General features: G+C 55.0%; 1 protein-coding gene across 3 annotated transcripts; it reads right to left on the bottom strand.

Moving 5' to 3' along the window:
- Nucleotides 1–358: 358 nt before the first annotated feature.
- Nucleotides 359–21115, bottom strand: SCN4B (sodium voltage-gated channel beta subunit 4). 3 transcript variants are annotated; one of them, XR_011440486.1, is made up of 7 exons: nt 20144–21115; nt 11723–11895; nt 10476–10704; nt 7865–7994; nt 1402–4203; nt 1063–1202; nt 359–687 (listed from the first exon to the last, which is right to left on the bottom strand). XR_011440486.1 is itself a non-coding variant. In XM_001502720.5 (5 exons), the coding sequence occupies exons 1-5, from the start codon at nt 20202–20204 to the stop codon at nt 4110–4112; spliced, it is 687 nt and encodes a 228-aa protein (XP_001502770.1). In that variant the 5' UTR covers nt 20205–21115; the 3' UTR covers nt 359–4109. The 3 variants fall into 3 exon arrangements, 1 of the variants encoding a protein (XP_001502770.1); XR_011440485.1 differs by having other exon boundaries at nt 1063–4203; XM_001502720.5 differs by having other exon boundaries at nt 359–4203.
- Nucleotides 21116–22719: the final 1604 nt, after the last annotated feature.

Raw genomic sequence — 22719 nt, forward strand, 5'->3', positions numbered from 1 at the left:
CCAAATGATAACCTGGGGTGGGGATGGAGGCCTGGGGACGGGGATGTGATGACATTTAGTGGTACCAGAATCACGACCAAGGTCATCAGTACAGGGAGAGCCCTGGCAATGATGCCTGTATTAGAGGTCTACCTTTCCCACGCTTCCAGAGAAGGTCTCAGCCCTAACACAACTGAATGCCTGTGACTATGCCAGACATTGAGACACTTTACCTGTGTTCTCTCACCTGTGCAGGTAAGGTTTTAGACATTGGGAGACTGAGGCTCAGAGAAGGAAAGAAACTTGTCTCACTTATAGCCGGCAAGTAATAAAACTGGCACCCAACGCCCAGCTACCCAAAAATGGAAACCCCAAACCATTTCTATTAAACATAATTTTTACTTCATCCAAGGCAAAGCTAAATAAAATTCTACAATGCAAAACATGTTGTAAAGGCAAGACAATCTGATCACCTCCATTCTGTGCTTGAACACAAGTCAGTGCTGGGTCCATGCCCATCTGTGCCTCCCAGAGGTACCCGCCCACCCGAGGCCTCTGCAGGCCCATTGCTGCCTCGTTTTGATCTATAGTTATACAGGAAAATTGACTATGGGTATTTTCGTAATCCAAGCCAGAGGAAGAAACCATGCAGAAGGTAGTCAAAAGCACTGCCTATCAGGTGGGAGGTGGCAGGGCAGGGACTCCAACCTGGGACAGAATAAAGTGAAGCAAGCTCTAGGGTGTTCGTCAGAAGTCCCTCCTCCTCAGCCTCCCTCCCCCCGCCACTCCAATGGCAGCTGTGAGTGACAGTGACATGGAGTCATGGAGTTATGGAGCCCAGAAGCCTGGCTGGTCTTCCCCTCTGTGTCTTCTCCTTTCTCAGCCTCCAGGTGCCCCAGCAGGTGGAGCTCAGGCCAGGAGAGATGGCTCCTGAAATGTGCAGAATCTCCCTCATCGCAGACACACTCAGCCTTTACACACACCTCCATACATCTGCCCTTCCATGCACAGCCCACTCACTCCACAGTTGTGCATTTCCACACACACACACCCCATGCCCACTGCACGCATGCACACCCTCACCTGGCACCATCTCAGGAGCGTGCTCTCACACCCCTCGCTTCACCTCCAGCTCCAGTCAGCCAGCCAGATGTGAAAAGTCAGAGCTCCATTGGCCCCTCTCCCAGGCCTCTCTAGCATCATAGGTTCATCCTGGCTGCCACCTGCTCAATTTGAACATGGAGAGAAACCCAAGGCCTGGAATGCTGAGGTCCTACTTTGAGGTCAAGGAGGGAAGCTGGGAAAGACTTCGTCTGTGGTCTCACTGACTTTACTGTCAGCACAGCTGCATGCAGCCAGGGCTCCCCAGATCAACTTTGTGAATGGCTCTCTCTAGCCCGCAAGCCCTGGAAGCACCCTTACCAGCCTCTGGAGATCGCCCGTGGAGATTTGCATGCACGGAGGGTCTGCTTGGGTCAAGATGGCCTTGGCTATACACGTTCTATTGCAAATCCATCCCAGTGTTTCTCCAAGGACACAATCCCGGCATTGAGGCTGGACATTCTTTGCTGTGGGGACTAAGTTTAGCATTCTTAGTCCCCACTCACTAAATGCCAGTCGTGCTCCCAAGCATTGGGGCAAACAAAAGTGTCTCTCCTACAGTCCCAAGCATCTCCATTGAAAACCACCAAACAAAAGCCATGGACAAGAAGCTTGAAGCATCAGAGCCAAGGTTTCTAACACGACAAAGGGGGAGGAGTGGGAAGAGAGAGAGAGAGTGAGTGAGTTTGTGCGTGTTACAGGGATGGGACACAAATATGAAGACAGGACAGACTTGGAACAATCTCTCCAATTATAATACCTGGCCTCCTAGATCCCTTTCCAAGCCAAAAAGATTTTTTAAACAAAAACTTGCCAAGCCTCACAACAGCCCTGTGAGGTAGGTAAGTATTATTACACCCATTTTATAGATGGGAAAAGCTGAGCCCAGAGAAGATGCACGACCTGCCCATTAGTCAGCAGTAGACCCAGGAGTGGAGAGGATGATGCTCGTCCTCGCCCTCACTCTCTACACCTGGGCCTCCTCTCAAGCAAGTAAGAGGAGCCTAAGACACTCTGCCCATTCAAATTGTGAAGCTGGGAAGGGAGGAGAAAGCAGTTGTGCATGAAGGCAGCTACAAGTTTTCCAGATGGCTGGTGGCCCTGGTCTGTCTGCTCCCAAAGCCAGGAAAATCTGAGCCCGAACCCAGGATGGGCTCTGGGTGGAGAAGGCCAGGAAGGACAAAGGCAGATCAGAGTGGGACCCCGCAAGTCCATCAGGCTGGGCAAGGGCCAACCATGGGCATCTGCGGGTGCTGCTGTTCCTCAGTGTCCCCCACCCCCACCCTTGGGGCAGCTTGCTGCTACTTTTTGGCAGGGAGATTCCTGAGGCAGTCCCCATACCTGCCAGAAAAGGGGGCTACTCCGCTTCCATCAGTCCCAGGGTCCCAGAGGACAGAGTCTCAGAAATTCTATGAGTGAGAGAGTGGGAGCAGATGGTAGAGACCTCCATTACCACATCTCCACGCCATCCCTCACTTCACCACCTCTACCCCACAGGGACAACACAATGGGACTTCCATCAGGAGGTCCCCCTTCCAACACCACAACCTCCTCTCTCAGGGACCCCCACTGGAGCCCTTGGCAGATATCTCCAAGATTCAGTCACTAGCCAAGGGGCCACTGGTGACGTTACTCCAGCTCCCTGGTCCCCTTCATGACCCTGGGTGGGACGGCTGGGGAGCCCTCACCAGTGCCACACCAGTTGGCTGTTATGTACGGGCTGGAGAGGGGAGGGAGGGTGGGAGGGCATGAGCTGGGACGCAGGAGCTAAGGCACAGTCTAGCCCCACACACAAGGGGTGTGCAAACCAGTGCTCAAAAAAGCAAAGTGGGCACTCTCTCCCTGCTCCTCCCCAACCCCAGGGCGGGACGGCGGGGGGCAGTGGCAGCTGAGCAGGAAGCAGCCAGAAAACCCAGGGGCCCTCTCATCCGAAACAAGAGGATCCCTGAGGTGAAGGCAGCCTTGACCCAGGGTCGGAGATGAACAGCCTGGGCCGGGGAGAAGGCGTGATGGAGGGGCACGGGATGAGCAAGCCAATGGGCAGGAAGGCCTGGAGGGTGCAACCCCTCAAGCAAGATGATGCCACCTGCTGCTTCAGGGAGAGAGGAGTGGGGCAGAGCCAGGCTCGGGGGTTCCCAGGAGCGGCGATGGTCCTGCCATGCCGAGGAAAGGGGGCGGTCAACATTGACAGGGATGGGGTCGGCATTCCAGTGGCCAAGAGGCCCAGGACACTGGCTCATCCACCGCTGCAGTCCTGATTCCCCAAGGAAAAACTAGGAAAGGCGTGGGTAGCGCCCCCCTGCTCCAGGAAGGCCCTTGATGAGCCCCTCAGGAGCCCAGGGTTAGGAGGAGCAGGGTAGGTGGGCGGGGACCTCCCAAAATCACCAGGCCTGCTCTAGTTGGGGGGATTCAGAGACGGAGCAGCAGGGGTGGGTACAAGGGATGTGGGACCGAGGCAGGCACCCTGCGGTGGGGGAGAAAGGGAAGCTCCTCGTGAGAGGGATGTGGGGGGTCAGGTGTCAATCAAAGCCTCTCACTGTAGGCCCCCCACAGCAGCCTCCCAGCCCCGGATTCTGTGCAGAGTCCTCTCAGCCATGCCCACCATCAAAAGGGCCAGTTCTATACACAGAGTGTCCAGCTATTGGGGGAGCCCTCACGGGTCCCCCAAGTCTCTCTTGAAGAGAAATCTGGAGGAAAACCAAGGTATTGCTCATCCATGGTGGGGAGACCGAAGAAGACCCTTCCACCAGGTGTCGGGGGACCGGCCCTCCACACCACCCGGCCCCTCCTTGCCTCTCCTGAACCTTCCACAGGCCCCCTCCCCTGGCCAGCCCTCATCCCTGGGGAGCCCCAGCTGGGGAGGGAGTGGGGCAGGCTGGGCAGGACCCCAGTTGCTCCCCGCCCGGAAAGACTACAGTTGAGCCAAGCAGCGGATGTCTCAGGCACGTGGGTTCACGGACATGGCTCAAGCATCAGTTTCATCCTCAGAAAGTGAAGCTCCCGGCAGCTGCTCGGCCCCCAGCGGGGGCTCACACCTTTGTTGGCGGTTTCTCTTCTGCCTTGGAGCCAGGCAACCCATTCTCTGTATTGTCATTCCCTGAGGAACTCACAAGGCACTCCTTCCTGGAGGGAGAGAGGAGAAAGGGGGCCCCAGTGAGAGGAGGAACAGGAGCAGTGAATAAATGGTGGATGGGAGCCGTGGTCCCTGCGCCCAGCCCCGGGTCCCCTCCCCGGCCTTCCGTAGAGTGAAGTCACCTAACCTCTGTGCCTCAGTTTCTTCATCTATAAAATGGATGTAACAATGACACCCTCTTGGTGGGATTGCCGTGAGGAGTCAGTGAGCACCGAGAACAGTGCCTGGCCCATAGAAAGTTCTCAGTAAGGCCAGCCATCACCTAGCCGTCTCAACAGAGCGGAAGGCAAGGGTACCAGGTGCTGTTCCCAGGGGTCAGCACTGAAGGGAAGCCAGACCAGGGTTTCCCAGACTGTGGAACCCACGGGGAAGAGTCCAGGTCAGCGGGCAGTATGCAGAGGGCAAAGAGCTCCTCCCCCGGGACTCCAGCAGGCCCTTCCTCCCTGAGCTCACTGTGACCCACGCAAAAGAACGAGCATGGAAGGAGCAGAGCAGGCAGAGGCTTTGGCACCGAGGGCGGCAGGGGTGGGCAGGGTGGTGGGAGGGGCCAGAAGGCAGCAGGCAGGAGAGATGGTTAGACGGAAGACATCCCCCGGGAGCATCACCACTCTGACTGCCCCAAGCCGGAAAGGCTCCAGTTTAAGCACAGCCCACCCCATCGGCAGTGCCCGGGCGGCACAGAGCCATCCAGGGAAGAGCAGACTGCAGCATCACTCCCAGCCTCCTGCTCACAAAATCTTCCAAGTCTTTTTCACCAGCTGCTGTTGCTAAAGTACATCTGAGCCTCACTCTGGGCTCGCGCAGCCAGGTTTGAGCCTTCGGGAAGGACTTAACATTTTGTCCTCATCAATTTCATCTTGCAGGATTTAATCCCTAGCCACAGCCTATCAAGATCCTCCTAGATCCCAGTTTTGTTCTCCAACATAGTCACTAGGCTCCTGGAAATTTGATAAGTACATCATCCCTTGTGTAGGTCAAATCTTTATAATAACAATGAACATGCAGAGCCCTGTGGCATACCCCTAAAGACGTCTGTTCAGATGGGTTTATCTGTCTGTCTATCTACCTGTCTATATCGAAGGTATAGTCGACCCAGCCGATTGCTGTCCGCCTAACTTACTCTCATGCAGTCGCTACTTCTTTTCTAAGAACCTCCTGGGTACCAGGCTCTGTGTCAGGCTGGAGGCGTGCACAGTTTTAGATGGTGCCTGCTCTCAGAAAACTTACAGCCTTCCAGGGAATGTGACATTAAACAGGTGATTCCAACAAAAGGTGGTAAGCGACAGGGTGGGGGGTGTACTACGGAGGGACCCAACCTAGGAAGGCTTCTTCTAGGGGTCAGGGGAGGCTCTTTGAAAGTGTCCTTTAAGCTGAGACCAAGAAAGATGAGCAGGAAAAGAGGGAGGAGACGTTCCAGACAGAGAGAAGCAGGCCCGCATGTAAAAGCCCAGAATAGATGGTGGGATGCTGTCCAACACCCCGCTTCCTCTCAGGAGGCGGCCCCATCTCTGCTGTTAATGCAGGCTTTCCTCGCTGCTCAAAGGACCCCTCTGAGGGGTCTGTCTCCCACCTCCTGTCTCTCCTCACCCAGTCCCTGTGCCCACCAAGGCCAGACCCTCTCTCCCGAAGCACTCTGATCGTACCAGGCGCAGCAAGCCCTCGCCAGCTCCCCTGTAGTCAGAAGCAAGCCAAGCTCAGCCTGGACTCCCAGGTCACCAAGCCTCTGTCCCCAACCCCGTCTGCAGGCTTTTCCTCCCCTTCCTCCCTACCACACCCCCAGACTCTCAACAACCAAGACGCCCCATTCTCCAGACACACGCCCACTTCCCAACTCTCTGCCTTGCTCTCGGTGGTTACCTCACCTGGAACGCCCTGTTCTTCACCCTCCCCAGGGCTTAAATTACATCCATCTTTCAAAGCCTGCCACAAACATCCCATGGCCAGAAACCCTCCCTAGAAGTGCGCCCTCTTCTGAACCCCTGCAGCATTCTCTCCTACCTCCTTGCTGGCACCGATCCCCTCTACCTTATAGTACATTTATTTGTATACGTGTCCTGTCTTTTTTACTTAAGGGCAGAATGTCATTCCTTCCAGAATTTCCGACAACACCTGACACAGTGCTTTGCACACAGTACCTCAAAAATAGACACCGAATAAAATAAGTAGTGGATGAATTCTAGATACACCCCATGAATCAGTAGGATATGGTGGCAATGGTTTAAGCTTTGAAGCCAGACAAGTCAGGGTTCAAATTCCAGCTCTATCACTTACTAGCTGTGAGGCCTTGGGCAAGTCGCTTAACCACTCTGAGCCCCACTTTGTACAATTATAAAATAAAAATTATGAATATTGTATACAAATGCCTAGTGGTGTCCCTGACACACGGTAGGCATTTGACGAGGGACGGGAAGTGTTAGTATCTATAGCAATCTCCTGATCCACCAGCACCTTAGCAGAAAAACCTTCCGCGTGCCTTGTCTTCGATGAACCCATGCTGGCTCCCAAGGATCCCTGTTTTCTTTTCTAAATGCTTTTAAACCAGATGTTGAATAATTTGTTCTCCAATCTTGCTTACCATCAATAGTAAGATTGGTGATCGAATGCAGAATCTGGCCCTGCTCCATGCTCCTGGCCCCTCTCAAGATCTTCAAAACCCTCACAGCCACCGGCCACGATGCAGGGAGACCACCCAAGAACTCTCCATCTCAGCCAGGGCCTGGAGTCAGATCCCCGCTCTCCACTCCCAAACATCCCCTCCCTGCCTTCAGCTTCCTTCTCCTCTTCCCAGTGTAACTTCTGCCCTTTCCAGCCTAAGTCCCTCTTCTCCATGCAGCGGAATGACACAAACAGAGAGAGCAGCACCTCCCATGGCCTCACCCTCTCCGCTCCGATGGCCGCCTGCCTCTTCTCATCTTCCTGTCCAAGAACACCACCTGCAAACGCCTTCTCCCTGCTCTGGTTTGCAACATGCACCCCCCACAGCTTTGGATCCTGCGTGTTCTGGCAACTCTGGGGCTGGGTTGCACCCTCGGTGCCTCCCCCGTCTTCCCTCCCCGTCCCCTCATAGATGTCTATTTTCATACCTGAATTTATCCTAGGGCTTCCTGCGAGAACGTATCAGCCTTTTTAGATTGTCTTCATCTCCTCTATTTGAATTTTCAGAATTTCACAATAAGAGGCTCACATCTCCCCGGAAGGGTCTTTCTATTTTAGAGTCTCTTTACACGGAATCTTATATTTTCTTTGATTCCAGGAAAAAAAAAGGCTTCCTAAATCCTTCGGTAGGACTTTAGATTGAGGTGACGCAAATGGAAAGAGAGGCTAATGGGATGGGCAGGAGGACAGCGGGATGAGGAAGAGCAAGCGTATTTACGTAGTCAAGGAAGCCAACGTGCTCAGTACACACCCACTGGGAGGATGGGGCAGGGGGAGCAAGACTAGGAGAGGGGCTGGGAGATGAGGAGGAGAACCGCAGGGATAAGAAAGAGAGTGGTAGGAATAGGAAGGGAGGGTGGGATGAGGAGACAGATGGAAGGATGAGGCTGATGGGGGTAGATGATGGTGGAACGAGAGGACGCTGGGAACACCCACGAGATGAGACGGAGTAGCGGGCTGGTAGGAGGACAGGAGCGTGCTATGGAGTCAACTCACTTCTTCTCCTGAGTCTTCTTGAGGACGAAAGCGATGAACTTCTTGACCAGCATGATGAAGATGAGGAGCCCAATGACCCCGCCCACGACAGCCAGGATGATGAGTGTCACTGTGTTGTCCACTTCTTCCACTGCGTGGCGGGAGCAGGGAGAGAAGGGGGTGGACAAGGGGAGCAGGAGTCACCTGGAGCTGAGCACTGTGGCAGTCCAAGGGCCGCACAGCATCTAACCCCAGCATCTGGGGTATGTCCACCCACCCCTGCCCTCCCCAGGCCTTGCAGCAGGAAGCAGGAGAAGTTGGAACACGGCGTCCACCAGGCTAAGACACCACACAAGGGACCCCTCTCCCCTCTCCCCTCCCCATACATACCCTTCCACAGACACATACACAAGTCCTGGAACAATTCAGACTCGGGGCCCACAGCACCCACGTCTGAGTCTTGACTTGGCCCCCAAGTTGCCATGTGAGAATGTCATAGCCTCTTTCTAGGTCTCCTTTGCCCGTGCAGACGAAAGCAAGACTCTCCCGTGATAGCTCTTATGGGGCAGGAAGACTTCGGAGTCAGACAGCCTGGATTTTAACTACAGGATTCCAGTGGTCACTAACGAGCTGGGAACGCTGAGCGGATCATTGAACCCTTCCAGCCTCGGTTTCCTCCTCTCAAAACTGACTCCTGACTTCACAAACCTGCTCCATCCACAGTCTCCTCCATCTCTGTTGAGAAAACTCCACCCTTCCAGTTGCTGTGACCAAAATCCTTGGAGGCATCCTTGACTCTTCTCTTTTTCTCAAATCCCATATCCAATCCACCTGAGAATCCTGATAGCCTTAACTTCAAAAAATCCCAGAATCTGACCTCTCCTCACCTGGCCCAAGACATCTCTTCCCTGGATGTTTGTAGCAGCCTCCTAACTGGTCGCCTCACCCCATCATCTATTCTTGGCTCAGCAGCCAGTGTGAGCCTGTGCCAGCATTAACATTTCGGCTCAGAGCCCTTCAGTGGCTCCACCTCACTGGTGCTTACAAGGTCCCACACAATCTGGCTTAATCTGACTCATCTCTTACTGCTCTCCCTGCTCCAGCCACACTGGCCTCCTTGTTGTTCTTCAAACATCTACCTCAGGGCCTTTGCACTTGCTATTCCCTCTGCCTGGACTATTTTCCCAAAGAATCTTCATAGCTTCCTTTCTCACCTCCTTCAACTGTCCTCGCTTTATGTCACCTTTTCCAGCGACGCCTTCTAGTGACCCTGCTAGCACCCCATCTTTCCTTCCCCATTTCACTTTTTCTCCAGCCCAATAACCATGTTTTCTTATATAATATAATTTTCTTCTCTATTTTGCTTGCTATATACCAACTAGAAGGAAATCTCCATAAGGGCAGGAATCTGTCTATCTCGTCCACACTGTATCCTCTACACCTAGAACAATGGCTGCCACATAGCAGGTGCTCAATTAAAATTTGTTGCATAGATGGATGCCTGAATCTCCAAAAATGGAAAACACATCCACTTCAAAAGAATGTATGAGACCCAAAGGAGCAAAGGTCAGTGAGAGCCCCTACCCCAGTGCCTGGCACCCAGAAATGCCCCATAAATGTTAGCTCCCTTCCCCTTCTCTTCCCCCCTGAAAAAGCCGAGCACAAAGCAGGCTGACATCTGGAGAGAGGACAAGGTGACACCCTAGGCAGACTAGACTCATGACTCGGGCTCAGAACAAGCTGCCTGGATGGCCTCTGGCTCTGCCCTTGGCACAGCCAACGATGAACTCGTGGGCAGCTCCCTCTCCAGGCATTCCACGTCATCCAGGAGAGCCATGAACCCCCAGGCACACAGGAAATGCAGCACGATCAGGATCCTGAGGCTCCCCTTCCTTTTTCTCTGCTTCTGTGCCTCACTAGCCCTCCAGGCTCCCCTCCACGAAGCCCGGGCTAACTCCTCCAGCCCCTTCTCTAGCGGCCTCCAGTGCCTGGGGCCGTGTGGCCACCTGGCTCCTCATCACATGCTCCCTCACCGTCACCGTTGAGCTGGTCCACCCAGGTCAGACTGGACTCCCCCCAGACTGCAAGCTCCGGAGGGGAGAGGGCATTCTTATCACTCTCTGCTGCCTGTGCCTCCACAGACTCTGCCTCTATTTCTCTTATCTGTTTGTCTGTCTTCTGTCCCACCCTGAACCATAAATTCCTCAAGGAAGAACACTGTGAATCATTCATAGCACTTTTGGGTTCAATATCTAGCATTCAATCAACTTTTGCTAACAGAACACACAAGAGTAATCATAATCATCACATACAGAGAGAGCTCTATCAGTCGCACAACATTCCACGTAGCTTCTCTAACTCTCACAACGACCCTAGGAGAATGCAGCCATATCCCCATTTCACAGCTGAGGAAAACGATGCTCAGAGGAGCTAAGTGTATCGCCCAAGTATACAGTGGCAGAAGTACTCAGACTAAGTTCTTCGAGCTTCCAGATACAACTCCAGTTGCTCTTGAAAGTGTAAAGTGAAAGAAAACACCAACGTGGTCCATTGTGTCCTTTCCCTGTAACACTGAATTGTACCCCCCGGTCCTTCCCACTCCACTGCCCTAACCCCGGCCCCAAATGCATACGTTTATCAACGACTTGGAGGAAGATGGTGGCGTTGTGACCTGCATGATTCTCCTTGGGGTTCTTCACGAAACAGGTGTATTTGCCTGTGTCGCTGAAATCCACGTTCCTCAGCAAAATGGAAATGTTGTTCACCTTCTCCTTGATGGAGCCCTCCAGAGTGATGCGCTCATCATCTTTGAACTTCACCTTGGGGTCAGACTTCTCATTCTTCACAATCCCGTCTAGAATCTGGGAGGGAGAGACAGGAGAGGAGGTGGCCGAGAAAGAATTAGGGCCCTCAAGGGTCAAGACATCACTCCAGCCTGCTCCTTGGTGCCTGCCCTGCCCAGGTCCAGGTCCAGGTCCAGGAAGAGCCTGCAGTCAGAGGCCTGCCTCCCCCTCGGTTTCCTTCCAGTATCCATGCCTCTGCCGGTCTAACCTGAATTTGGCTTGCTCCAGGCTAAACCCCTTTTCCTTCATTAAGGCCTCCCCGGAATGGAGCACAGCTCTTACCACTTTCTTCATAAAAGCCTTTTACCTAACGACTCCTGCAAACACCACGCTCGTTTCCCTCTGTCACTCACCCTGAGCTTTTGCTGACTCTGTGTCCCCTGTCATCTGAATTCTGACCTTCTGTCGAGACCTGGATCAATCCCACAGCGCTATCAGCACCCAATGAGTTCCCATTTAATCATATCCAGGGTTGGTCTCTCGTGGCTTCCCTAGGCTCGTCCCGGGTCCTCCATCAGAATGCAGAGCGGCTACTCAGTAAACACCTGTTGGTTAACCCTCCCCACCGCAGCCCACAGTCCTGCCGACGCTCCGGCACATCTCTTTCTCTTCTCTAGCTTCCTCTCCCTTCTTTCCAAGTCCAGTTCCCCAGTGCTTCTCCCATTTGGACTCTCCTCATTCCCTCTCTCCAAGCCTTCCAAAGGCCTTTCTCTCTCCTAGTTTTTAAATTAAATTATTAATTTTTACACAAGCAATGCAAGTTTCAGGTATTTCTTCAGACCATACAGAGGATGCTAACCAAGAATTCCAACAAACTCCAAATTCTAGCAACACGATTTAAGCAGCCCTCCCTCTTAGATCCTTCTAGACAGACTCTGGAAAGATTACCCAGAGAAAAGGAAAAAGGTGGGTTCCGGGGACCAGCCCCCCACAGTGGAGTCAGTCCAGAAGGGACCAGAGTCTGGGATAGAGGCAGGAGCGAGCAACAGGGAAGGGGGGAGGGTCTGAGCTGCGCTCGCCCTCCCCTACTACGTACAGTCCTGGATGTGTCGCTGTTGTTGTAGGTCCACCAGAAGTGGAGGTCATAGAAGCCAAAGCAGCTCGAGAAGGTGCAGGGCAGCAGAATCTCCGTGCCGTTGACGGCGTAGATGGTGGTGGCCTTTCCCACAGACACCTCCAGCGACAAGGACACCGGGAGCAGGCAGAGACCTGTGTAAGGAGTGCCACCTCCCTTAATAAAACCCACCGGAACCTCCAGGCTGGAGCTCGGGAGGGGGACTGTCGGGCAGGGCGGAGTGGCTTGGCCAGGCAAGGAGGTCTCTGTCACCCTCAGTGTCAACTTCGGAAGGATGGTTCTCTTTACTTCAATTGGTACCGCCCAGGCCACCCGCCGTAATTCTCCGTTTCTGCCGGGTTGGCCTGGGCGGGATCGAAGTCTAGGCCAGTTAGCAGCCCTGTGGCACTCAAAATGACCACCAGGGGTCACCTCAACCCAAGAAAATGAGGCTCTCGCGGTGCCGCGAGTGCACGCCCCCTAACCTGCGCGCGCAGTCCCCGAAAGTGCCATCCGTGCGCCACCACCACCCCTTCCCTTGCCTGTTCCCCCGCCCAGTGCAGGACTGGCTCTTTGTATTCGCAGCGGGATTTCCCCTAGGACGCTGCGCAGCCCTTCGTTACGTTTTCAGGATTGGGGGCGGGGGCGGTGATTGATGGAATAGGGTCTCCTGAGGTGAAGAAGAGGAAAACGGGAGCCGCAGTCCCGGACACTGCCCAGTGGCCTGGCGTCCCCAAGCCCTGGGGGCTCCTCCCGGCCCCAGGGGCGGAGAGGCAGAGGGATGCCTCCGGCTGGACCTTATTGGCCGTCAGAGTCCAACGCCCTCTGGCCACCGAACGGGACCCTGAGACCAGAAAGAAGACGGACGGGCCGGGATGGAATAAAGTGGGGGTTGGGAGTGGAAATGGGGCACGTCTTGGCGTTGGGCAGCAGCGAGGGCGGAGCGCGTAAAGCAGTAATGGGAGAGAAAGTAAGAGGGCCGAAGACACTGGGGAGGCAGATTCCGGACAAGCCGAGTGCAGGCAAAGAGGGGGAGGGGTGGCGAGGAGAGGGCCCTGGACCCGCTGTCCTCTCCCGACCCGGAGTAGCCTGCCCTGCCCCCGGCACCCTGCAGCGCCACCCCGGCCCCTTGTCCCGGGAAAGTCCCCAGAGCTTCCCCTTCCCCCCGCCTCCGCACTGCTCCCCAGTACATCAATACTCCCCTTCCGCTTGGGCAAGTGGAAACCGTGAGCTTCCACTCATGGCCTCTGGGACCCGTCTCATGAGTCGTTGGAAGGGGACCCGGCCCTCCTCCTGTCCTAGAAAGTCCTTGAGGAAACCCCACTGTACTCAAGGTCGTGGGGAGGAGGGGACCAGAATTAGTCGCCTAGCTCTCCTTGCCGCTAGGTGAAAGGGGCACGCAGAGTTACCCTGGGTGAGGACTCAGCGGGGGGCCTGCTGAGGTTCCCAGTGATCCATAGAATGACGACCCTTCCCTGGGCCCTGGAGGCTTGCTAAGCGCTGCAGGTGGGTAATCTTGTTTCATTCTGACCTCGTAGCTGTAAGGTGGGTATTATTAATCACATTGTACAGGGGGGAAAATGAGGCTCAGAAGAGCAAAGTGCCTTGGCCAAAGTCGCACAACTTCTCAAGGTAGTTAAAATCGGAACTGGGGTCTCACTCAAGGGCTAGTGGGCCATTGAGAGCAGCCACCCAGCTGCACTAGCTCCTGTCCCAAGGTCTCCCTGGCATCTCTTCCCAGACTGCACCTTCTCACAACTACGTGGGCCTCCAGCCCAGCATTCCCAGAATGTCAGTGCTAAAGGACCCAGACCAATGTATTTTGGAGACAGTACAACCAAGACCCAAAATGGGAGAAGACGTGGCTGAGCTGTGTGGGTCTAGCAGCTGGCTGTTGCGAGCCCCTCTCAGCCCAGTCAACTCCGAGCTCTGCAGGCTGTTCCCAGAACTGTTCCTGTTCCCAAGACAGCCAGGGTCAGTCTCTGTTTTAAAGGTCGCCAACCTTCCTCTTTCTCCCATGGTCACTCTCAAGGAAGGACCTCTTTTGTCGAACTTGATTCCCTCATGGTGTGTCACATGAGATGCTTTACCCACATGAGATGATGTACGGTGCCACCTGAGCAATGCTTTTTAAATGACAGAGAAGGAGCACCAAGGAGAGGTGGCAGCCCTGCGCCTGCTCTCAGGGCTCCCCTTAGCTTCTTCCTGTCCCTTTCTTTTCTGAAGGCAAAGTGGAGGGCTCTTACCTCGAAATTAGCAGCCCGTGATCCAGGAGCCAAATCATGACCCCTGCCACTGTCCATCACGCTGATACCTATCGAGCCTTTACCACATGCCAGGCACACTTAATCCTCACACCCATACTGGGAAGGATGTTACTATAATGGCTCCCTGTTATAGATGAGACGACTGAGCATAGAGAGATAAGATGACTTGCCTTAGTTCAACAGGAGCCATTTCTAGCATCCCAAACCCCAAAGCAAGAAAATCCTCCCTTACATCCAAAAATAGCAGGGTTTGCCCACCAGAGTTCCCATTAGTGCTGAGAGGTTATTCCAATTAGCACCCCCTCTTTGATCAGCTCTGTTGTGCCAGGAATTGTTCCAGAGCATTGGCTTTCAGACTTGAGAGGGCGTCAGAATCCCCTGGAGGGCAATTACAGCCTGCTGGGCCCCACCTCTGGCATTTCTGATTCAATAGGTCTTGAGTGGAGCCTGAAAATTTGCATTTCTAAGAAGTTCCCAGGGAATGCTACGGTCTGGGAGGACCCTTTGAGAACCACTGTGCTAGAGGATTTATACATATTAACTCCAACTTTTATTAGAATGCCAAAAGGTAGGTATAGTTTTTCTCATTTTACAGAGGATGAAATTGAGGCTCAGAGAAGTTAAGTAACTTAGGGCCTCATAATAAATGGTGAATCTGGGACTGGGCACTTTCTATAAGATAGGACAGGCATTTTACATGCACTGTCTCATTTAATCCTCCTAATAATCTATGATGTAGTTATTATTTTTATCCCCAATATACAAAATGAAGAAACAGGCTCAGAGAGATTAACTTGCTCAAGGCCACACAACTGGTGAGTGACATAAGCAGTATTCAGATGCAGGCTGGCTTTTCACCACTCTGTGCAGGAGCCTTTCCAAGAGAATACTGTCAGGGCTGGCTCTCCTTAGCGCTCCTGTTTTCTTTTTACCTCTGCCCCTCCATCCCCACCCACACCCCACGCCACCTCCCCACCTTCCCCAAGAGGTCCAAGGACAAAGGCAGACTCGAGATTCCACCCTCTAGCCTAGAAGATGGGCATCTGGTGGGAGACCCCAACTCTGGCTTCTTACCCCGCTTGGCTCCCACCAACCAAGAAACAGAGTGTGGAGCTGAGACAGGAAAGCTCTCAGGAGAAGGCAGCTTCCTGATAGCTACAGGGCTCCCTCAGGGCCTGAGCACGTGCTCCAAGGAGCACCACAGCTCCAGCCTCCGGTGCTCACCTCTGCCCAGGAACTGGGATCCTGGGAAAGATGGGGGGAATGCAAGTCAGGGGCCAGGTCGCCCACCCTACCTCAGCCAGAATGGGATATCCAAGAGCACCAAAGATAAACATCAAAAGTGAAATCTCTTTGACTGCTTTAAATAGAAGAAAAAAAAGAGCAAAAGAAGCATCCAGAACAGAGGAGAAAACTATTTCTTTAAGGTCTGGTTCCTGACAGTGCACATTTCTGCCTGACTGGTGTGCGCCCATGTGGATGAGCTAACTCTAACGCACCCAGGGCTCCCAGACTCCCCGGGTGAAGCATTGCCCTTCCCGCCCTAGCCTGGAGGGCACAAAGGAAAGGCAGAGACGTTTCCATGAAGAAGTCAAGAGCCCTGCCTGAGTTGAGGCATTAGAGAGGAGGGGCAAGCCTGGCCTCTCCACTGCACACCCTCCCAACGGTCAGAAGTCCTGCCGGCTATGTCTGGGAGGCTTGCCTCCCAGGGACCTGCCTCATGTGCCCTCTCACCTGTGAGCCTGGGCTGGGAGAGAGGAGGGGGGAGGGCAGGTGTAGATCCACTAGAGGCCCCCTGAAGGGGTGCTGCAGCAGGATGGCCAAGCCAGGGTACTGCTCAGCAGGCACAAGGCAGGCCCCACTCTGCCTGCTGACCTTGAGAAGGTCAGAGGTACCACATCCAGTGTGCACATCCCCAAACCAGGGATGGCTCTTTCCCACCTCCTGAGCTTGGAATAGAGCCAAAACATAAGCTTATGAAACACAGGAGGGGCTTCAGTGAGTCCGTCCCTCTGACCTGGGCACCCTGCAGGTAGAGGAGGATAGTGTTTAAACGAGGGGGAGGGGCACCCAGCTGGGTGTTGTAGGGCTTAAGTTCACGCCCTCCACTTCAGTGGCCCGGGGTTCATGGGTTCGGATCCTGGGCGCAGACCTACACACCACTCATCAAGCCATGCTGTGGCAGCATCCCACATACAAAATAAAGGAATACTGGCACAGATGTTAGCTCAGTGACAATCTTCCTCAAGCAAAAAAGAAAGAAAGAAAAGAAAGGAGGGAGGGGGACAGAGCTGGCCCCCATCACAGGTACAGATGTAGCCAGTGTACCCCTAGCTTAACGACCAGTGTCAGCCAAGAAGACCTCCAGACCACTCACTCATTGCTTTATCCTTTCACCCTGCACCACCTCTTGGAGGTATTTTCCTGGGGCTGCTTCCCTGGAGTAATGAAGGACTTTCTTTGCTTTGTCCCAAACTTTAGAATTTCAGGGTGCGCACGTGTGCGTTTGGGATTGGGGACCCCTTTCTGGCATCATGGGACTGATGAACAAGTCCTCTGTTTCACAACCCTGTGGCATTCAATCCTAAGCCCCATTTAGCCACTGTCAGAGCAGCCACTTTCTTTGCCATGCCCTGAAGTCTTCGGCGCCCCCCATCCTCATCGGGGTGCTGTGGTTTTGTCTAAGGATTGACCAGGACTCCTGAGTTCTGTTAAAGTAAAAAAGTATTTGGTACATGCAAATGTTTTTCTTAAACATTCACACCAGCAGGCCTCTTAGGGCCACCAGCCATTCCAAGGCAAATGCCAAGGCGGAAACGTTCTGCCACCTTTTCCCACGTCCCAGGGTCAGTCCCACCCACCCGAGGTGAAGGGAGGAAAGAAGGGCAGGTGGCGCCTACTCTAAGTTTAGCTCCAGCGGCTTGCCTGGCATGGCAGGCGGAAACACGGCTGACTTCAGTAGGGAAGCTGATACACTCTGGCGCGAAGGGGGTCAGACAGGTTCAAAGTTAGAGCTGGGAGGGAGAAAGCGGGCTAAGGCCAACAGCGCAAGACCCCTCCTGGGGTGCAGGCCCTGGGGCTACGGGAGGCAGGGCCGGGCCAGGCAGGGCCCCTGGGCCGCGAGACGAGGGAAAGATTTCAGCTCCCTCTCCCTAGGCAACCTGCCGGCTTCCTGCCCACCCCCAGGAGCTTTGCCAAGATAGAAGCAGCCCCCTGAGACAGCATTGGATGCTCAGCAAAACCAGCTTGCAAACAAGTCCAAGCAGTGTGCTCTCCCTCTTCTTGCAGGCCACAGAATGGGTGTGTTGGCAGGGCCAGCCCACGGCTTATGTAGAGATTCCTCCACCCTCAGCAACAGGGGAAGGTGGGAGAATCTGTGCCCAGGGTCCACCTATCAGGCTGATGCCACCAGGAGCTGGCCAGCGTAAGGGCTATGGGATACCCCACAGGCCCGCATCTCCAAAACAGATCTAATCACCAGTTCCCGATCCCAACCTGGGGTCTCCCTTCATTCCCCGTTTCCCATCCTCTTCGCCAGGAACTCCTTACTTACTCTTTCCTTTTCCTTCCTCTGAGTGGGATAAGCACCCTCTCCTTAATTACGGTCTCATTAAACAAGCCCTTAATAAACACATACCAAGGGAAGGAGGGTTGTGCGACATAGAGCCCTCACAAGTGATAATTAAACACAGATCACGGCAATTAAGCAAATCAGGAAACAAGCAAGGGGTGGGCAGGACAGACACACATTACCAGTTGCATGCTGAGGAAGGGCTTGCGCCCACAGAACCTCAGTTACAATACTACAGACCTGGAAACTGCTTCTCAATTTCAGACAATGGTGTCTTGTCGGGTTATCAAAAATCACTTCATCTCAGTCGGTGAAACTGAGTTTGCCCTGGGGAGAGGGGGCTGGAGGGGTAGAGGCTCCTGGAACTTACTGCTCTGTACCCAGTCCCCACAGTTGTGAGAACAACAGCTGTGCCCCACCCCCAAGCCTCTACCCTTCCATGCGCAGGCCCCAGAGCCTCGCTCTTTCTTCAGCCCATCAGCACAATCCCTACTGACCTTCCCCATCGCCAGACTTTGGTTAACTGGGAGGCAAGTTGGAGTGACGAGCTCAAGAGATCTAGATTCTGTCCCACTTGACCCTCAATTGGCCTTGCACCCTTGGGCAAGTCACCTCCTTTCTCTGGACATGGTTTCCCCATCCTTAGGGGAGCTCTGTGCTATGGTATCCAAAGTTTCTGCCAGCTCTGATGCTGCTGGGGGGCATCTCCAGTTGGCTGTCCAGTTGTTCTCCGTACCTCCCCTACTGGACTGAGAGCAAGGATGGCTTCTGTGTCCCAGGCTCAGAGTAATGCCACTGTGAGGGCTCAGCCGTGGCTGCCTGGGCAAGGTCCAATGGGAGATCCTGGTAATATTCCCTCTGCAGACCAGAGGGGCAAGGGGCAGAGCAGATGGGGCCAGTTCCAGGGCCTGCTCGTCTCCCATCTACAAATTTCTCTGTTCTCTCCTGGGCCCCCAGAGTAGCTCAGGATTCATGCAAACCTGCTCCAATGGGCCCCTGCCCCTTCCTGGTCTACCCAGCTGACGGTTCTTGGAGGCAGTGGGGGCTTCCACCTGGAGAAAAGGACCAAGACTCTGCCTGCAATTCCCCCCCCCACACACACATACACATGGTGTATAGTGTGGTTTCCCACAGAAGAGGGTCTATGAATATTCTAACAGCCCAGACACTGGCAACCCACCACCCAACCAGGCAGCAGGAGGAAGGGAAGTCAGAGGTGCCAGTAAGTGAGCTAGTGTAATGACTGCATGAGTTTGAATTCCCCAGTGACCCCTTACCACTGCCTGGTCACTTTGGGAATCTGGGCTGATTAGAGACGGGATGAGGGGGAGCTGTGCCCACCCCATGAAGAGGAGCCTCAGGCCTCACAGAGGCCCACTTCATTAGGGTCACTGTGAAGCCAGCCTACATCTGTCCAAAAGTATAAGAGAAAACACCAGTGTCTTCTATCCAGCTGTAGGGACGTAATTAAATCAGTGACTCCGGAGTGAAAGGAATACTGTGTCCCCCTCCACCACCAGGCGCCAACAGGACAGGTCTGCATACGGTTTCCACTTGCAGAAACTCCAGCTACTGCCCGTAAAGGCTTCTGTCTCCCTGTTTTCAGCACAAATGCCTACATCGTGTGCCTAACCCAGTGAGGGGAGTTGCCAAAAGCCAAATCTGACAAATATAAACAGGAAGAGATGCAGGTGCCAGCGATGGAGTCAGCTTACATTGAAATCCAGCTATGATTTATGAGATTACATTCTGGACCAATAAATATCATTCCCAAATCTCTTGGAGTTTGACACTCAAAATGATCGTGTGCATATTAATAGATATTAACACTCTGCTCCCTCTGTGTCCTCTGGATGTGTCTCCTCAGTCTTCACATTCATCCCAAAATTGAAGCGCCAGGAGCAGGTTAAACAGGTCCTCCCTATGGAATCTCTTTGTAAGAAGAGAGACAAGATCCTTCCTAAAAGGGGCTTGCACATCCTCCAAGTCCCTTCCAGTCCTTAGTGTGGAGCGGCAGGGAAGGCAGTGGGCACTGGAGGAGGTAGACGGCAGAGGAGCCAAACAGAAAAGGGGCCAGAAGGGAGGGCCCCCCCGCCCCCCCGTTGGTGCATGCCCAATGCCCGGGCAACAAGCATCCAAGCCACAAACAGCTCTGGGCAGGGGTAGAAACCACCATCCCAACAACCACACGTGCAACCCAGCTGGCATCCCCTGCACAGACACCCTCCTCCAGCACCGCTAAACCTCTGTACTCGGGAGACCTGCGCTGCAACCCCAAGATCCAGCTCCAAAAGCCTGAAGCTCTGCAGCTGAAGGCGCCACAGACAGCAAGGAACTAATCGCAAGGCAGGCCGGCCGCTGGGGCGCGGGACGCTCACGGTCCCCAGGAAGCATAGGCGTCCGAGCCGTGCATCTGGCAAGAAGCCGGTGGCAGCGGTGTTCATTCCGTGCCGCACTCCAAAGTCCACCCCTCCAAGTCACTGCTCTTCTAAGTGTCCCCTCCTCTGAGAGAAGGAGGGGGGCAGGGAAGAGGCTGGAGAAGAGACCAAGCTGGGTCTGCCTTACCCAAAAGCCCAGTGCCCAGCCATCTCGCCCAGGCTGCGCCTCGGTCCCCAGACCCGGGCATCGTTGCTTTCTCTCCGGAACGCGCCAGGGGCGCGGGGCTGGGATACAGGGCACAGGCGCGCTTGCAGCCCGCGGTCTGCGGTGGGCCCCGAAGCTGCCGGGGAGCTCTGCGCCGCCGGTCGGGGCTCGGGAAAGTTAGCGGGGAGAGAGCGAGAGGAGGGGGAGGGGGGAGAGGAGGAGCCGGCTGCGGGAGCGGCTGCCGAGGGCAACGGGAGGGGAAGGAGGAGCACGAGGAGGAGGAGCTGGAGGAGCAGGAGGACCGCTGAGCGAGCGCAGAGGCGAGCGGCGCTGCGCCTCTGCTCTGGAAGCGCTCCAGCCGCAGGAGGGGCGGTGGCCGCCGCGGAGCCCAGGGCGCCCCGGCCCGCTACACACTCTGCCCGGCGCCCCTCCTCGTGGTCCGGGAGCCCCGGGAGAAGGCCAGGCCCCCCACGCCCTCTCCAGCTCCGGCTGGGCTGCTGCGGCTTGGCACTGCAGGGCCGCCCGCAGCCGCCCGCATCGTCCCAGGCGCCGAGCTGCCAATTAGGAGGATAGTTTTGCGGGTAGTAGAGGTGGAGCTTTCCGGGTGTCGGATGGCTGTGTTGTTCTGCTTAGGGGAACACGGGTAGGGTAGCGGCTTCTTCTCCGGGGACCGCGAAGGGACCGCTCGAATGTCCGCAGCGGGCACTGCAGCAGCCGGTGGGCGTGTGCAGGTGGACCCCCTGCGGCCGCGCGGACCCCGCATGTGCAGCCTCGGAGCCCCGCGTGCGCCACCTTCGCCCCCGCTGCGCAGGGCTCCGGCAACACAGCTTCCAACAGCAAACTGTCCCCGCCCACCGCCCACCAAACTCTCCCACTCCTCCACAGACTCCTCGGAAATCCTGATGCTCCGGGTTAGGTAATCAGGCCAGACGCTACCGCTCCGCGCCCCACTTCACCCTCCCGCGTCACCCCTACTTCTCCTCTTTCCCACCTAGGCCGCCCCCCTCAGACTCCTCCCTTCCACCCTCCTCCGAGAGGTTCCTGTCTCCTTCAGAACCGCGAGGACTCCCTCGGCCTGCCCTTTGGGGTCGGGGTGGAGGAGCCCGGGGCAGGCCTCCCAGCTTGGGGGTCACAGCCAGAGCAGAGGGCTGAGGTGAGACTGCTGACAAGCAAGCCTTTTTCCAGACAGTCTTAGGTAAAAGTGAGCCGTACTCTTTGGGGTAGTTCGGTAGCTAACGTCTGATGTCCTCCTCAGCACCCCTTCCCAACCGTCCAAGCCCCCTCCCTCAGCCACAGATCCTGTCTGCGTTCCTGACCGCTGTTCTTCCACGTCTGGAGACAGGTTTAGGCTTGGAAACTGCTCCCACTTCTAGGCCTGACCCCTGCTACAGCCCCACCAATGGCCCCCCACCACCCACTTTCTTAACCTGGGGTCCCTGCTGGGCTTCAGAGGGATCATGCCCCTTGAGGTAGTATGGGAAATGCTGAATGACATCTGTTAGTTTTCCCCACAGAGAGGCTCGCTGCCTTTCCTCCGTGTAGCTGGAACAGTGGTATAGCAGCTCTGAAGTTAGGAGCTGGGCAGTCAAATCCTAGCTCGAGCATTTATTGCAGTATGACCTTGAGCAAGTTACACAATCTTCCGCAGAAGCCTTGTCTGTAATATGGTGAAAGTCATGACATTTGCCCCGTGGGATTGTTAAGTGCAATGCCACTCTTAGACCCGGACAGCAGGGGCCTCAGCCCTGGGCTTCTGGGTTTAGAGGGCCTCACTCTGGCCCTTCTCTGGCCATCACTGGGAAAGGGGTTCCTGGGACAGGAAGGAGAGTGGTCCATGCACCCCTTCGAGACCATAGCCTGGGTCTCCGGGCCCCTGGAATTCCCTGCTCAAATGACTCCGCTCTGAGCAGGCTCTTCCCCACATCTATCCTCTCAGGAGCCATGTGCCGCAGAGGCCAGGCAGCTGTTTGCAGGGCGTGGGAAGTGGAGGGAACCTGACATGCAGGTGGAACATCCCCACGCGTGCATGAGAGCCCTGTCCCTGCAGGACCAGGGAAGAGGACCAGGGAATGGTTCTGGGGCCTCATCTTAATATTAAGACCAAGGAACATTAATCAAAGACAGAGGAAATAGGTAAATTTAACACTTCATTATCTTGATTTATAACTTGCATTTAGACATATATGTGTAATTTCCCTTTGTACACTTGCCCTGGGCCTAGCAAACATCAGAAGTGGACCTGGCAGAAGGAGATACTATTGCCTGTAAAAGAGCTGAGCCGGTGCTGGGCGGAGGGTAAGCACGAGGTGCGCTGTAGCTCTTACATTCTCTGGGAGGTCTGCATCCCAACAAGGCTGAGCCTCTTCCCATCCCCAGATCCGCATGCTTACCCTCTCCTTCCTCAGCAGGTCCCCAATACGAGATCAACAGAGCCAGGCGTCCTGCCCTGCTGCCCACTTTATTTTTACAGCAGGGGTCATGTTTCTCAGAGCGGGAGGCTGAGGTGAGACAGGAGGTGAGCCAAAGGGAAGGAAAGTGACCCCTACCCAGAGAAGGGG

Source organism: Equus caballus, chromosome 7 (assembly GCF_041296265.1).
Source record: "Equus caballus isolate H_3958 breed thoroughbred chromosome 7, TB-T2T, whole genome shotgun sequence".
NCBI classification, from domain to species: Eukaryota; Metazoa; Chordata; class Mammalia; order Perissodactyla; family Equidae; genus Equus; species Equus caballus.